Genomic DNA, 16904 nt, shown 5'->3' on the forward strand with positions numbered 1-16904 from the left:
CCCCACACGCCCGGATGCCCATGCAGGCCGCAGCCTGTCTCCCCTGGAGCATGTCCTGGTGAGCGGGAGGGCTCCAGATGCCAAACAAACCGTCGGGCCTGGAAGCAAGACTGGAAGCATCACCCTGGCCGTCGGGACTTTCCAGCCCTCGGCAGATCCCGACTTGCCCAGCGGTGACCTGGAAACCTCCCGTCCTCCAGCATCACGCTTGGCACCCGAGAGCGCCAGGCCAGGCCTCTCGGAGCTCAGGGGCGCTGGGAACTTACCGGCCTCACCGACAAAGACCTCAACGGGTGCGCTGGCGGGGCTCTCGCCGATGATGTTGTAAGCCGTCAGGACGACCTCATAGCGCCGGTATTTCTTCAGATCTATGGGTCAAAGGAGACAGCGGTCAGCTTGCCCGGGCCCATCTCCCCGTTTGAGAACCACACCAAGGGGGCGGTGCCACCCGGGAGCCGCGGGGGCACGTCACGAGCGTTTCCTTCCGCCTCCTTCCCTGGCCCGGGACTAAAGGTCACCCTGTGCAGCAGCAGAGACCCGTCCCACTTGCACTCAGGGTAAAGGCGGCAGCAAGGCCCCCTTCGGAGGAAAGAATCGAGGTGACAGAGTGTGATGTGGGCTTTGCCGCTGGGTCCAGAATCTCTCTGTAAGAACTGACAGAGTGAGACCCTGGTGGTTAAAAAGGAAATACATTGGCCTCGGAGTCTTTCACAACCACATCCTGGGAAGAGAAGGGTGTGCGAAGCCATGTATATAGGATTACACAGGGCACGCGGCAAAAGCAGCTGACCTTTGAGCCAAAACATTCTGGAAGGTTCTCCCGCTGGTGGATCTTGTTTCGTCACAGCCTGGCTTTCCTGAAGCCCAACGTGCGGGTCTGACCCCCTGAGTGAGTGGTGACTCGCGCCAGGCTTCTCATCGTGCCTCCCAGCGAGCCGCCAGTCAGCAGAGGTTCGGCCTCAGGACGCCAAGTTCCTTCCACCCCAGCCTCACAGAGGTGTCCACCCGGCCCAGCAGGGGCCTCTCCCCTGCCCTCAGCCTTGCCGAAGCCCTGATGCCTCGGAACCCACCGCCGTAGCTTGTTAGTCTCCACCCCGGGACCGTGGGGCTCTTCAGTGTTACCTGAGACAAGCCAGGGCGTATGTGGACGGGGTATAGTGGGGGCCCCTCTCTTGCTTCAGAACCCAGACTGAAAAGGCCGGAGCGAGGTCCGGCCGGGAAGCCTTATCTCTGGAACCCGGGCTGCACCTAACCCTCTGAGCTGATCCTCAGCCTGGGACGTATTATGTGCACACAGGCAGCCAGGCAGTAGGTGGGGACGTGGGGCAGATGGCAGACGATGGGGTGTGTTTGGGGTGCAGTGTGGGGGAGGAGAAAATGGCTCGCCTGAGGCCTGCCCGGGCACTACTGGGATGTGATGGGATGGCACTGGTAAGCCCTGGGAGAGCGCCCCCCTTTTACCCACATTCCAGTCCAGGGAGGCTCCCTGCATGGAAGGGGGTCCCATCAGGGGCCCCCTCGGCCCCACATTTGGACCGTGAGACCCTCTGAGGACCAGGAAGACAAGGACAAGTGACGTGGTGCCACCAAAGGGAAGGGGCAAAGGACAGACGGATGGCCAACATGGGCTGAGTGCACGCAGTGGGGCGCTGCTCAGCCTTGGGAAGGAACAGTGTCTCGAGCAGGCTCCGGCAGGGACCGAGCTCCAAGGGGAAGAGGACAAGGGCTGTGTGGTTTCGCTCGTATGTGTCCCCGAGGGCTCAGACGCAGGGACAGAAAGTGGAAGGTGGGCGCCAGGGGCCGGGTGGGGGGACGGATGTCCAGTGGGGACAGGGTCTCACTGTGGGAGAGAAAGGAGCCCTGGAGGCTGGCGGTGACGGGCGCACGTGGTGGGAGCAAGCTTACGGCTCCTGAGCCTCACGTTTCCCAACAGCTAAGACGGTAAATTTTATGGATATTTTATCACAGTTAAAAAAAGAGAAAGAAGGAAAGGCCACAGAGAGCCAGATGGGAGATCTCGCTCAACCTGACTTTCCTTTCCACCCCAAAGTCAAAGACCCGCTGTCAGGAAAACCCCTTCCCAGCCTCAGTTTCTAGAAGTTTCCTTTCCTGTCTCCCTGATGGTTTTGGTGTGTTGAGAACAGCATTTGAGAGGGGAAATTCCAGAAATTAGAGGCGTTAATCCAAGCTGCTTTTCACTGGGTCCACCGAGAGGCCAACTGGCGCTGGCCCTGGCCTGCCCCACGGTCACAGCGCCTCCTGCTGAAGGCGGCGTGCACTTACGTGTTAATTCATACGTCGTTAACGTGGAGCTGCTGTTCACGGTCTTGAAGCTGCTTTGGGCTGTTAGGGGCGAGCAAGGCAGAAAGGCAGTTAGCACGCGGGGAGCGGTTATTGCAAACGATGGGCCGCGGAGACGGAGGGGACGGCACCTCGCTCGGCAGCCGCTGTGCCTCCCACGCTGCCCGTCCAAGGGCCACAGAGACCACGCCGCGCCTGAGCACTTCCTCGGGGCTCACCAGGGCAGGGGGCGGGGTGGGGGGGAGTGGCCTGCACTTCTTCCTGCGACAGCCAGGCGCCCGGCCCGTGACAGGTAGGGCCTGCGCTTACCCTCTGATTAAACGCATCGGATTAGAATCTGCCACAACAGCACAAACAACACTAGAGGAGACGGGAGACGGGCTTCTCCCAGGGTGCCGACTCTTCCAGACGCCCCGCGGCAGGTACGGCTGTCGGCCTGCCTGTGCTCAGGTAAGAGCCCCGCTCTGATGCGGGCCGGCAAGCCACAAACCAAGAGCACAAACCAAGGACCCAACCACATCCTGGCTCCTTTTATTTTGTTGTTTCGAATCTGCTACAAAGCCCGGGGGGGGACGCTGTCTGGCCATCAGCAGGGAACACCTGTGGGGTGGGCGGCGGGGTGGCCAAGAGCCTGGGCAACAAATGTCACTTCTTCCTGTCAGCACCACGCCTGGGGCGGGCAGCCTCGAGCCGCTGTGGGTCCGCGGCCCTGCGACCCCTTGGTGGTCGGTGGCAGACAGCGGGCATGTGGTCCCCGAGCGGCATGCTCTGAAGCCACAAGGAGGTTGAGGGGCCAGAAGTACCTTCTGGGACACCATCTGAGGGACGCCTTCTGACCCCCTTCTGAGAGAGGAGGATGGGAGAGAGCAGCGGCCTTTCCAGAAGTTCCAGAAGCTGCCTCTGCCGCTGCTGCATCCAAGTCCTAGCCCGAGCCAGGGGTACCGGGAGCAGGGGTGAGCAGGCGGATGGGCCCCAGGAGAGAGGAGGCGCCACTCCACGCAAGGGCTGTGCGTGCACCGAGGCTGGGGAGCTCCCTGACTGGACCCCATCGGGCAGTGGGCAGCGGCCAGCAGCGCGATACCCCCAGAGGGCCCGGCAGGTCTCCTCCCTCCCGGCCACACCCCACCAGCCTGACGCACCAGGGGCTTGGGTGAGGCCGTCCAGGAGCCCCTCAGCTCTTCCCACCTCCTGACCATTTAGCTTTGCAGGGGCCCTTGTGAGTCACGCCTTCCCTGGTGTCCTCGGTGAAATCCGTCTCCGGGGCAACCTATCTCCCGGGACTCCTGCTCTGCGAAGCCTCCCTGGTTACCCCCATCCCCCCCCCCCCCCACCGCCGTGTTTTCCACGGGCCAACACCTCTCTGCATGCCGGGGCTGCTGCAGGGACCCGTCCGCCCCAGTGGCTGCGTTCACCGGAGGCAAGTGGCATCTCCCCTGGCCCTTCAGGGCATTTCCCACCGTGCCTTGCATGCAGAAACATGCACACTGGTCTCCCGGGGCCCTCGCTGCCCGCCTGGGAGCACGCGGTGGTGCCTCCTCCAGGAAGGGGAAAGCGTCTCACCTGTGAGCTCGACCCGTAGAGCCGAGGGCGTTTTGAGCGTCTTGGAGGCCGTGGCTGAGGAGGCCTCGGACTCCAGCTCCCGGTAGTAGATCCGGTATCCCTGGAGGAGGCCGTTCAGGCTCTCATCTCTTGGAGGCTGCAAATACATCACGGTCAGCCCACCGGAGGGGTCTGGCGACCTCTGCTTCAAGTTGAGTCAGCCAACAGCACTGGGTGGGGGGGGGGGCATCACTGATTCAAACAGGCGGCTCTTGGTTATTTACGAACAAAAGGGCCAGTGCCACATTCACGCAGAGGAGCACAGGGGACTCTGAGGCAGAGGGCCAGGCTGTGGAGCCTTCTCTGAGGGCCCAGGTTTTCTGGTGTTGGTGTGTGGGCACCAGGCCTCGTGACCCGCGTGCAGCCTGTAGGAGCCCCCGTGGGCAGGGGACCACGCCCAGGTCGCAGAGGGGCGAGGGAGCTGCCCGTTGCCTGGTGAACCCGGGACTCATGAGAACTATGCATGCAGCCCGGCTCTGCCTCATCCACGGGCTGACCCCACCCTGTCCCTGATGGCCACCTGGGCTGTGGCAGCCTCACTGCCCCCCACCACAGGCTGCTCTGCATGCCAGGTCAGCCCCACTCTGCCCTGACTCAGACCTAAGCTGGAGCCCCTGGGCGTCCCCCCCCCCCCCCCCCTGGCGTCTGCTGGCATGTGACGGGCCCAGGGTAGGCTGGGTGCCCATCGCCCTTCAGACACCCCGTGGAATATGAATGGCGGTAAGACAGGCCCTGGGCTCAGAATTTCACCCGCACTGGGATCCGCTTCTCAGCCAAGGCCCAGCCCACATTCTCCCTCCCATCACTTTCTGTCAATTAACGAGTATGGGGATGGCTGTAGCAGCCACATGCCAGCCAGGGGGCCAGGGGCTCTGCTTCTGGTGTCTCCTCTGGGATACTCAGCAGATAAGGACAAGAACCACCCAAGCTGTGGCCAGACAGATGGACAAAGGGCACCCCAGGACCCCTGGCTGCAGGGTCACGAAGTCTGTCTGGGGACAGGGATGCAGGGCGATTCCCTGTGACCCCTACACAGGCACTGTCTATGTCACCAGCGCCTCAGGAAACACTGTCCTGGTCCCAGAGTAGAGGCCACAGCTTTGTTGTAAGAAAACCCCATTGTTGTGGTGGGTTGAACTGTGTCCCCCAGAAAGACACGTTGGTATCCTAACCCCCACTACCTGTGGATGCCGCTTTCTTTGGAAATAGGGTCTCTGAAGATGGTGAAGGTAAAAGGAGGTCATATTGCAGTAGGGAGGGCCCCAATCCAATGACTGGTTTCTTTTTTGGAGGGCAATTTGGCTTTATTTATCAAAGTTTTCAATGCACTTGCTTTTTAATCCAGCGATTACGCTCTTAGAAATCTACCCTACACAAATGTTTGCAGATATGTAGTCCTGAGTCCTACAGATACAAGCTAAGGCTACCAGTCCCCCCAAACCCCAAAACAAAGTATCTCTGGGTCTTTTCAGTGATACCCAAAGACAACAAGACGACCTTCAAGCCTGAAGGTCACTGGCAGCAAAACTGCTTGCAGATGTAATCGTGCACTTTGGACTGATGAACAGGTATTACGATGGTTAATTCACACAGGGAGCCTGAGCGTTCAACATTATCTACTCGGTAAAGGTGAAGACAAACCATATTTTAGGAAGCAATTTAGAATCCAGCAATCATTTGATAAATACTGAGATGACACAAAGGTCCTTATAAGAGGAGAGAAATTTGGACACACAGGGAGAGCCTCGTGTGTGCAAGGAAGCAGAGACTGGAGTAGTGTGCTGTGATATTGTGACCCTGAAGAAAAATGTTTGTTCCTTCAGAAGGACAAAATCTGCTTCTCATATACATGTCTTTGTCCAGAGCGACAGAGGTGTCTTTTGTGACACCTCATGGGAATGAGGTGACACTTGGACCTCACCCAGGGAAGTGTGATCAGAGGGTGGGAACTTTCCGGGGGGAGCAGGGGGGACCTTTCCCCCCGACTTCTGGGGAAGGGAGAGGGACCGGAGGTTCAATCAGTCACCAATGGCGACTATGTAATGAAGCCTCCATAAAACCCTAGAAGATGGGGTTCGGAGAGCTCCTGAGTCAGTAAACATGCTAAGATTTGGGGAGGGGGAGCATGTGGAGAGAGCCTGGGAGCTCCGTGCCCTCCCCGACGCCTGGCCCTTGGCACCTCTCCCACCTGGCTGTTCCTGAGCTCTACCCTTTCACAATAAACTGGCAGCTCATAAGTAAAATGCTTCTCTGAGTTCTGGGAGCTGCTCTAGTCAAACCCGAGGAGAGGGCTGTGGGAACCTGACTGAAAGCCGACCGGTCAGAAGCACAGACGATCACCTGGCACTCGTGACTGGCCTCGGAAGTGGGGGATAGCCTTGTGCGACCGAGCCCTTATCTCGTGGGACCTGATGCTCTCTCCAGGTAGAATCAAGTTCAATTCCAGACACCCTGCCGGTGTTGGAGAATTGCTTGATGACGTGGGGAAGCCTCCACACACACGCTTCAGAACTGGATCCAGAAACGCATTGGTGCATCTACAAGCTAAGGACCGCCAGAGGTGTCGGCAGCAACTGGAAGCCAGGAAGGAAGCTGACGCCTTGGCTTTGGCCCTCTGGCCGTCAGAACTGTGTGAGAATTCGTTTCTGTCATTCGAAGCATGCGGGGTGGAGTAACATGTTGCGGCAGCCACAGGACATTAGCACATCCTTGCCCCCGAACTCTCTCAATGCAATTCTTACTGTCTGAACCCAGGGACCAGAGGGATTTGGATGCTCTGATAATCCTGTTCTATTTCAACCCTTGCTACCCACAACCCAAAGAAACCAGGCAGATTTGGAAGATGCAGTATCCTGTTGTCCAGACTCTCCAACGGCATAGCTCACGTAACTCATAATGATGTAGCTAGCCACGGCATACACGCAGGCTGGTACCAGAGGGACACGGCGTGCCCGGTATATTCAGGATGTTTTTGAACACGAGAAAAGCTCGCGTTAATTCACATGCAGGCTGCCTCCCTCACAGCCCCAGTGTGACAGTGACAGCTGACAGCTGCAGGGGTAATCTGACCTCTGACCTCTGCAGGAAGGCTGCAAAGGCCCCAGGACCTGACTGTGCAGGTGCACAGGCCAGAGGCACAATTGCTTGAGGGTAATTCGCTTTTCATGGAGAGAGAAGCCGGGGTTTAGGGAGACTGGCTTTCACTTGCCACAATTATCAACGAGCAGGAAGTTGGGAGTTCGGGAAAATAAGTGTCCTCCCTGGGGCCCAAAGGGGGTTCTCCAACAGGCAGCAAATACCCCGCCCACGGCATCTGTGTCCACACACATCCCAGGCTGGAGGGAGGAGGGGAAGGGCCGAGGCCACTCATCCTGGGCGCACGAGCATTTCTAGCCGAGGAGGAGAGGGTGGTCTCCAGGTGCGAGGAGAGGGAGCCAAGCCCACGTCCCACAGGCACAGCCGCTACCCGCGACCGGGCAGGACCCACGTGTGGCAACAGACTCAATGGCGGCTGCTCCCGAAATGCCCTGGCGCGGCCCTCCCTGCAGGAGCCATCTGGGCTTGGGGAGGGGACAGGTGACCATGCAGCCCGGAGGGTGGCCTCCTTAAGGCTGCAACAGGTCCTGGCCCCACAAAGGGCAGGCTCCATGGAGACTCCGGGGTCTGCCGCATGGGATGCTGAAATGGGTTTATCCACATTTTCTATTCCTGGAGTCTGGAGTAAACCCGTCTGTCATTTGTGAAAGAGGCCTCTACGACTCTGGATGTCCTGGGAGGCATCTGTAGGGCAGCTCCATGCGACTCACAGAAAGTTCCAGAAGCCATGGGCTGAGTTCAGGCTCTGGAATGGAGTCTTGGCTCCTAGCAGTGTGGGCCTGGGCCAGTTGCTCAACCTCCCAGGCTCAGTCCCATATCCCTAGCAGGTGGCAGCCTGGCTAGACTGTGTAGAGCCTCCTGTGACTCTGGCCAGAAGGTTCCCTTTCAGCCACAGACCTGCTTTTCCAGCCCTCGGCCCTGACCACACCATGCCTGTAGTTTGCAATTCCATGCGGACTGGAGGCAAGGCCACGTCTGCGTCTTTTCTTTTCTATTTCCCCGCTGCACCTGTGGCAGGCTCTGGTCACAGCAGGTGCTCGCTCCGTGCCTGTGGGAGCGAGCGGGGTTTGCTGACGTCCCAGATGACCCCATCGATGGTTAGTTTCATCCTGGACTGGCCGCCTGTCTGGGAGACGCTTGGGCCCAGGAGGCCCTAGAAAACCTGGTTCTGACACGCCTCCCTTTGAAGCCTGGTGCTGAGTCCCGGTGGCTGTCACACCTCTGAGCCTTTGCTCTGTCTGTGCGTGATGCCCGGATGCCCATCCCTCTGCTTTCTACCTGGGGTGGGGGCCAGGGAGCGTTCATCCTGCAAGACACAGCCAGAAGCCCCCTCCCGGCCCCCCTGACGAGGGCCGATTGCCCCCCTCCACGTCTTCCCACGAATGCGTCGTAGGGCTCAGCCCGGTAAACAGAAGGTCCTCGAGGTCTTGACTCGGTCTTGTCCACCCCTGAGTGCTCAGCACCCTATGCAGGAACCGGTCCTCTGCAGGTGATGGAGAAAAGGAACAAAGCCAAGATACGTCCTGAGGAGGCCCCACTGCCCGCTGTCCAGGCGGGCTCACCGTCCTCTTAGGAAGGCGCCTGTTCCAGCACCGAGTCCACCCTGTGCTGAGTCCAACGTGCACGATATGATCTATGGCCTAAGAGGGTGTTTTTCTGCTCAAAAATGGCCTCAACCTCCACTTAGAGAAGTCTGCGGCCACACAAAGCCAACCGCATTTGAGTGACAGACTGCAGGAGCCCCCGGAAATTTCTGAACAGCCAGCCTGAGTGCTGCGACCGATTCAGAAGCGTGTCTATTCTGAGCTGCACTCGGTGTGGACACAATACCATCGCTGTCTAGAATAGACGCTCAAATCCTTAGATTTCAAACAGCACTGGACCCCATGAAAGGCAGAGATCGATTATCCTACCAGAAAAAATCAAACCTGACAGATTCGACACAGGGGCCACTCAAGTGGGCCAGCAGCCTTGAAATTACAGGCGGCGTTTGCATTTTTAAACAAATTACTGGGGGAAAAAAAGGGTTTACAGGTGAAAAGTTTCATTTGGAATGCAAATCTATATTTAAACGGAGTCTCTTTGTTCTCTTCGCTCTAATTTAGTAAATTACTCATAATTTTAATTATACTTCAATTGCCTGGCAGTTGACAGGCATTTATTTCTACAATACATCGTATTGACCACCTCCTGCTCTGGGCTCCTGGCAATTAGTTTGTTCTACTGGGCTCTGAACAGGGACAGCCGATGGCCACACATGCCAAGTTCCTTTGGTGCAGCTACCCACCATCCACGGAGCCGTCCAACCGCAACCGAGGGGCGCGGAGCCCCGCGCACTCGGGGGTGGGGTGGGGGGCAGGACGGGGGGCCAACAGCCGCTGTGTGGAGGTGAGGGTGCACCCCAAGCCTCAGCGCAGCCTCGATCGTAAAGGAGCCCACCTAGCGCCTGGCAAGCCAAATGGCGCGTCTACAAAGAACAAGCTCATTTTCTGGTAGAATTTAGCACAGTAGACAAGACCCATCTTTTGGCTGACTGAGTTAGTGGAGAGTGGGACACAGAAGCTCCCGGGACCTTGCGTTGCCATTCTGAACGTCTCCCCCCACCCACGAAAGGCCCTGCTGCAGCCAGACGTGTGGACACCTAACGGGGCTCGCGTCAGAGACCTCGGAGGTCACCTTTGACCTCCCAGTGTTACAGAGGAGAGGCCTGGAGCCAGAGACGCCTGTCGGGGTCACGGCGGTCCCCCCGTGAACTGGGGTCTGCAGACCAGAGTCCTTTGTCACTTAGCCGGGGCTCCGTGATGCGGTCCAGGGAAGCAGCTTCCCAGAGGCAGGCCCTCCGGTGAGGCCGGAAACTACAGAATGCCGCGGCGGCCAATTTCCACTTTCACCGGAGGACGTCTGGAACTATCTCCTGATCACCTTTAAGGGTTCCCTCACCCCTGGGAGGTGTCACTTAGCAGCAGAGAGTGAAGAAGGGCCCACAGCCACTCTGTCAATCCCTGGAGACTACCACGTGCTTACTGGAACCCGGGCTATGGAAGTCCGGCTCTCGTCCGGGGAGAGAGGCTTGCCAAGTTCCGCCTGCATGGGTCTCCCGGCTGTACTCCTCAGTCGTGGCCAACGTGCACGTGGGTGGTGCCGAGTGGCCGCATGTGGGGAGGCAGCGGGAACCTTCGGCGGTCAGGAGCCACCACCCGAGAGTTCGGGAAGCCCCCTCGCGGCTGGCGCCCACCCCCGACCCTGGTGTTCCGGGGCCTCCCGACTCGGTGCTTCTCTCCCTCTTGCTCCTTACTGGGCTCCAGCATGCCCTGTCCCGGCTGCTGGAGGCCGTCCACTTAGGACAGGTTCCCCAAAGGTCACCTCTGCATTTCCCCTCTCCCTCCCCACCCCTGCCCTTCATCTCCACCCTTTCCAAAGGAATCCCTTCCAGCCCTCCCTTCGTGCCAGCCTCTGCCCCCAGCAAGGCACGGCCTCTCTCTCTCCAGGGCCACACCCAGACCATGGCCTCCTCTCGGTTCCGGCGTCACCTGGGTGCCTTCACCTCCAGACCCTCACACCGGCCCCTCTTCTCCTGCCGGCACTCTCCCGGACGGTCCCCTCAAGGAAGAAGCCCACGCCGCACAGACCCCCTCTGCGGCCCACCGGTCGGAGGCAGACCTCACCTCACTGCGGCCATGAACACAGACCAGGGCACCGGGCCCCACCTCCCGACCCCACGACCCCCGGCTCCAGGCACTGCCCTCCCCCTCCTCAGGACAGCTGCCCCATTCTGGCCTCAGGAACCTCCTCGTTGGCCAGAGCCCCCACGATGTGCTCACCACTGCCCTGGGCCCCTGCCCGGCCCGGCTCCAGCCCGGCTCGTGAACCCGACCCCTTGCCTGGTGAGCCCTCTCCCTCAGACCTGGTTGGTTCCTCGGCACTTCTGCCCCTGTTATTTTTGTTCTCGATGCATGGTATTGTTAGCAAAAGCACCGAAATCTTCCAATTTGGCATAGAGAGGGCACAGTGTCCTTTCTATGTCCTAATACAGCGCTGTTTAGCAGCCCCAGATTATTTGATTATGTAGGATAGCGTGCCTTCATTTGACTCACTGCTCACTGAAGATTCAGACCTGGGAGTAGGGAGGACTCCCCGCGGGTATCTTGTCTGGTTGCAAGTGATTCTTGTAGAAAAGACACCTCCACAGGCTATGGTTTCACTGCCCTGTAGGACGCCACCCAGTTCTGTACGTGCCATGGAGGCCTCGCTGGGCCACCCTTCTCCAGATGCCTGGAACATTCCGCCCTGACGCTGGGCACCAGCCCTGCCGTCCTGCTGGCCCTCCCCGGTGAGCTGCGTTCAAGCACATTCCCACACGCGTGGCCATCAGGGAGCCCCGTGCACAGCGGCCCCGTCTGCACGCCAACCAGGCTGTTTCCTCTGACCGGCGACCCTGACGAGGCGCCCGGGCCTCCGACAGTGGCGTAGGAAATACCCTGTGATTCCCTGGCCCTTACCTGCCACTGGATCAGAACGGAGGAGGTCGTGTGCGGTGTCACCGAGACGGAACTGGGAGGCTCTCCTGGAACTGGAATCCAAGAAAGAAGAAAGCCAGGGTTAGCTGGTCCGGGCTGTACTTGGCCACCGTCCGGGAGCCAGCCCTCTCCTGGTGCTGGTGAGGATGCAGGGCCGGGGCCTGGCCGGGGCTTGGGAAGCGGGCCAGCCAGCAGCCCCACCTCCCTCCCTTCCCTGTGGATGCCCTTCCCCGCCCAACTGCAAACGGGAAAGAAGGGACCGGATAGTGCCCTGCCCTTACCCCCCAGACGGACCCACACAGAGACGCAGGGCGCGTGAGGCTCTCTTCCTTGGGAACCCTGCCCGGGGAGCCTTCCTGCTGGTTCCACATCTTCTCAGGGGCCCACAACACCTCCCTCGGGGAGAGCCATCAATTTTTTGAGGTGCGTAGGTCAGAGTGGCTCTGAACAGGACAAAAGATCGGGCCAGGCCAGAGTGCTCCCGTGCTCACGCGCGAATGTGACTGTCACAGAGGGGTGTGACTGCTAGTGGCTGAGGGTCGTCTGCCCGTGGACGTGGCCCTACACGCTGGGAACTAAAACCCTGCAGCTGTCCGCCATGTCCACCGCTGTGAGATCCTGAGGCCATGCATTAAGTGTTCACGAATGGTCACTGACTGGAATGATTTAGGCTGTTCTCCCCACCCCGTCCCACGTGACTAGCCAAATCTTGGTCCCCGGGTCACCTGCTCTGTGAGCCTGCTCTGTACCTGCCGGGGCACCCCGCCCCTGGGACATCAGCCACACCTCCAGCCCCCCATCCTGCCTTCTGGGGAGCTCTCTCCACCCTGCTCTCTGGCCTCTTGCTGGTCTGTCTTAAGTCGGTGGTGACCCTCATCCAGCTTTCTGGATCACACCCGATTACAATTTCGGGGGGGGGAGGGGGGCTCAACAGCCCAACCACCACAGTAAGAAAACGTTTCTCAGCAAACCATCCACACGTTGAAAACCCCCGCCCCTGGCCCAGGGCTCCCACGCCCTCGAGTCTGAGAGTCTCAGCAGATCCGCGGTTCTGGAGACGATACAGTGCAAACACAATGTGAACCAAATGCAAAGAGAAAACCGGGAATCTCAGAAGAGGAAGACAACAGGACAGGTGCCGCAAAAGAAACGATTTAAATATCAAAGGACTGAGACAGGCCTTCGGGAGCCTGGAAGAGGCCCCTGAATGTTTTTTTCTTTTCAGAACAGGCCAGTTCTGACTGAGCCCCGTAAGGGAGGCCGCGGGGTCCTGCTCACTGGCTTGCAGTTTCCTGAGACTCCCTACAAAATCAGCTTGTTCTATTTGCTTCTTTTTGCCAAGAATTAATGCTTCGTCTCAAATAGCACCTGAGTTGTGTTAAACGTAAGATTAAAATAGGAGCCAGAGAGATGACCAGCTCTTTGAGGGGCCTGTTCAGGCCGTGGGCCCCCTGGGCGTGCTTCCGGAAGGGTCCCGGAATGCCTCTGCCGGTCCTCCAGGGCGCCGAGGCCGCATGCCGGTGAAGCTAAGCTCCCAGGCCATAAAAGAGGAAGACAGAAACTCTGGGAAGGAACCCAGCGCTGCTGCTGGGCGAGCGGAGGGCTCAGGCTTGCGGCCTGGGACGAGGGCTGCAGCACTGAAAGCGGGCCTGACTGCGGGGGCGGTGCCCCCGGCGGGACCTACACCGATGCCGCGGCTCTGGCCCGGGCCCGGTGGGATCCGCACACAAAATCACACCAGCTCTTCAGCCCCGCTCCTCCAAGGTGGGAGGGAGCGGGTCAAGACCGCCTGGAGCTTTTAGGGGACCTCGCCCCCATCCTCCATGGCTTACCGGTATGCTTTTGCCAAATGGCAAGACTGGGGAGTGGTTTGTGGATGAGAAAAACATGGGGACACCTCCGAAAACCCAGCCGCCCTTTGACATTTATTTTTAATGACTCCATAAATTATTCAATTTCTGGGTTGCTGATGGGTCGAAGAGGTTTGGAAGCCAATCAAAGAAACCCCCGTTCCATCTGGAAGCCCTTGAAGTTGGCTTCACGGCCACAGGCTGTACGGAGAGCTGGGAGCCGCATGTTGCTGACTGAATTCTACTGCTCGCGCCACCGCCCTCCCTCCCGTGGGTGACCCCTTCCTGGCTCCAGATGAAAGCAGGGCCTCTCTCTGCAAGCCCGTGTCTTGGTGCCCAAAGGTGGCAGCCGGGAAGGGGCCAGCGTCCGCACCCGCCGGGGGCCCGGCCGGCTCACCGTCTTGCAGCGTGGTGACGGCGTCCGTCTCCGCACTGAAGTCACTGTCCCCGATGTCATTGGTGGCTTTCAGGCGCAGCTTGTAGGAAGTGAAGGGCCTCAGCCTGAAACACGGAAGAAGGCTGAGTCCTGAGCCCTTCCCCTCTGCCCCCTGCCCCGGGGCTCCGGCCGGAGTGAGTGGGCAGCTGGAGCAAGACGCGCCGGGGACCAGGGAGTCAGTCCTGCCCAGGGAGGGGCCCTCAGACCGCCAGCTCTGTCTGTCTGGGAGGGATTTCCAGACAGGAGGGGAGCCCGGAACTCCCTGGCCGGGAAGGCGGTTTTGCTTTGGGCTCCTCCGGGGGGGAGGGGGGGAACCACCTCCTCCTATAATTAGACCCTCTCCTGCAGAGGAAACCAATGCTCTCTGAGGGACTTGAAATTCTTCAGGAGGAGCTAATTACCACATCCCTCACACCATTCAGAGCGTGAAACCGGTCCTCCTAACCACGTCCTTGCTCACCCGTATGTGTTCCTTTGTGCAGGTCGGCGCTGGCCGGGGCCCCCCCCCCCCCCCCCGCCCCTCATCCCTGTTTATGCAGCCGGACGCGGCACCAGCTTCGCCCCGGTTAACTGCACGGCAGCCCTGTGGGGCACATTCGTGGTGATTCCCGTTTCAAGGATGGGTAAATAGAGGCCCAGTCCTGTTAAGTCCCTTGCCTGCTGCCAGAGGGCTGTAAATGGCCCGGTCAGGGCTGGAGGAAGACCTTGTCATGAGGCCACCCCGTCCACTGTACCTAAGACCGAGATAATGCCAACTGTCCAAGGCGGGGAAACGTCCCCTCCCAGCCCCCGGCAAGGATTTACGGCACACTGCTGGCTGCCACCTCTGGACCACCACCGTCCTTTCTTTCCTCCTTTCCTTCCCCCACATCGAGCAGTTCCGTGCTGACGGGGCTGGTGTGCTGAGCTCCGTACGTCACCCAAGACTAGGACTCAGGACAAACTTCTGTGCAGAGGACACTGTCTTCGTCTGGTCCTCAGCTGGACTGCTCCTGTGGACGCCCTGGTGTCCGTCTCCCAGACCTGGAGAGTAGCGTGACCCTGGGCTCTGCCCCTCCGGTCCCTCAGGAGGGGAGGTGTGGCCCACTTCCTCCGCTACTAGCAGGCAAAGCCCTCACCGCCTCTGAGCCAGTCCACTGTCCTCCCTCCCAGGCCAGCCTAGAAACCTATGGGCTTCAAACCAAGCCCCGTGGAGCCTGGGAGGCTCCAAGGGGCCCTCTCGGAGACCGGGGTCCCCACACCCCCTGCGTCAGCCAACAGCGGCCCCACTTCCGTGCGGCTCGCAAGTGGGGTCTGGGTAATGATGCCTAGAGGAAGGATTCTGCTTTTTCTGCGATGTAACTACTGTTGGACCCACGGTCAGAAGAGTCTTCCTCTAGCCCTGTTTTCACGTTGCTCTCCCGCTGAAGATGGTGGGACGGGATGACACTGCTTCTGTCGGCCGGCACAGGACACTCTTCCTTCAAGCCCCGCCGAGACGGGGCCTCGCCCTGCTGTGGCTGGTCCGCGACTGCAGGCCTGTCTCCCGGCCTCTCTGCACCCTGGTTCCACAGCTGGAAAAGTGGCAGGCGACCCTGCTGTGGCCCCGGCTGTCCTGGGGGTGCTCCTTTACTTTTAAGGTTTTGTTTTATTTCTTTGAGAGACAGAGGTATAGACTGGGCAGGGGAGGGGCAGAGAGAGAGGGAGACAGAGAGGGAGAAGCAGGCTCCAGGCTCTGGGCTGTCGGCACAGAGCCCGACGCGGGGACTGAACCCATGAACGCGAGATCATGACCGGAGCCAGAATGGGATGCTTAACCGACTGAGGCACCCTGGCGCCCCAATCCCGGGGGTGCTTCTAAAGTGCCACCCTTAAGAATGATCTTTGCTCCTGGATTCTGGGGGAGATCTCCTCTATTAAGTTAAAATAAACAAGTAACTTCCCATCTGTTCTTAGCTTCCTAGGAGCTATTTCATTGAATTCTGGTGACAACCGTGAGCTTTTCTCCTGTTTCCTGCCTCACTCACCGGAGGCCCCCATGTTTGGATTAGCTTCTCCTTCTTGGACTAGAGGGCGGTGGAGGGCCAGCTGCCAGGAGCGTGCACTCTGGAGCCAAACTGCGTGCACTCTAACCCGTTGTAACCTTGGGCAGGGTGACATGCCACAGGGGCGCCCAGGTCGTGAGGTGGGCGTGTGGATCACACTCAGAAGAAGCACGTGGAAGAGACTCTGGCACCCGGTGCGTGCTCACCAAATACAGGCTGTTCTCCTTATCATCACCGCCCTCTGGTACCAGCATACGTGGCCCCAGGAAGAGCCCGTCCCACCGTGCTCAGTGCCCATCTGTCTCCTCATCTCCCCCACCGTGATCTGTCATTAGCCGTTTCTTCCTTGACCACCGTCTGCCTCCTCCACCTTCAGGACTCCGTGGGGACAAGGACCGAGTTGGCCTCATTTACTGCTGTGCCCCCAGCACCAAGAACAAGGCCTGGCACCTAGGAGGCGCTCAGTGAACGTCTATGAGTGGAAGAATGAATGGATAGGAATGAAATAGTTATCTCCAAAGCGCCCTGGGAGGGTTGAACGCGTGTAACCATCAGCGCGGCGTCCGGCACGCGGGAGATGCTCTGGAAATGCCCCTTGTCACCGTATGCAGAGCTTACGTTACTCGGCGTGTTATATTTAAGCGCTTGGGTGGGGGCGGGGGACGCGGCTTACAGTCCGGGTTCCTTCCACCGACCTAGAGGCAGCGTCTCACACACAGAAGGAGCTCCCGAGATTCATTCATCCATTTCGGTTGTAATAATGAAGCACGAGTCCTGAGGAGTTTAGACGTCACCTACCACTGCCTCTCTGTACTTAATACTACCTGTAAGGTACTGAAAACACCTATTAAGAACTCATGATTTGCATCACAGAGAGCAAGGAATATCGAACCCCTGGATAATATACTTGGCCAAATTTACCTGACTTCTCACATGGCTTTAGTTTTAAAGATCACACAGAAGGAGGAGGAGGAGGAAGAGGAGGGCAAAGAGGAGGAGGAGGACGACGAGGACGAGCAGACCAAGAACGCAGTGGACATGAGGCCAGCGCACTGACTTTAGCGGAATCCCTGGTGCTTCA

At 59.1% G+C, this 16904-nt stretch overlaps 1 protein-coding gene across 2 annotated transcripts in view; it reads right to left on the reverse strand.

Moving 5' to 3' along the window:
* SDK1 (sidekick cell adhesion molecule 1) overlaps positions 1–16904 on the reverse strand; it is a 553308-nt gene that overhangs the window by 61467 nt on the left and 474937 nt on the right. For both annotated transcript variants that reach the window (XM_053213474.1, XM_053213475.1), the window contains 5 exons: positions 13761–13864; positions 11496–11566; positions 3862–3997; positions 2284–2343; positions 267–368 (listed from right to left, as the gene is read on the reverse strand). In XM_053213474.1, the coding sequence (XP_053069449.1) occupies positions 267–368; positions 2284–2343; positions 3862–3997; positions 11496–11566; positions 13761–13864 (473 nt within the window). The remainder of the gene's footprint in view (positions 1–266; positions 369–2283; positions 2344–3861; positions 3998–11495; positions 11567–13760; positions 13865–16904) is intronic.

The sequence above is a fragment of the Acinonyx jubatus genome, chromosome E3 (genome assembly GCF_027475565.1).
Source record: "Acinonyx jubatus isolate Ajub_Pintada_27869175 chromosome E3, VMU_Ajub_asm_v1.0, whole genome shotgun sequence".
In the NCBI taxonomy this organism is placed as follows: Eukaryota; Metazoa; Chordata; class Mammalia; order Carnivora; family Felidae; genus Acinonyx; species Acinonyx jubatus.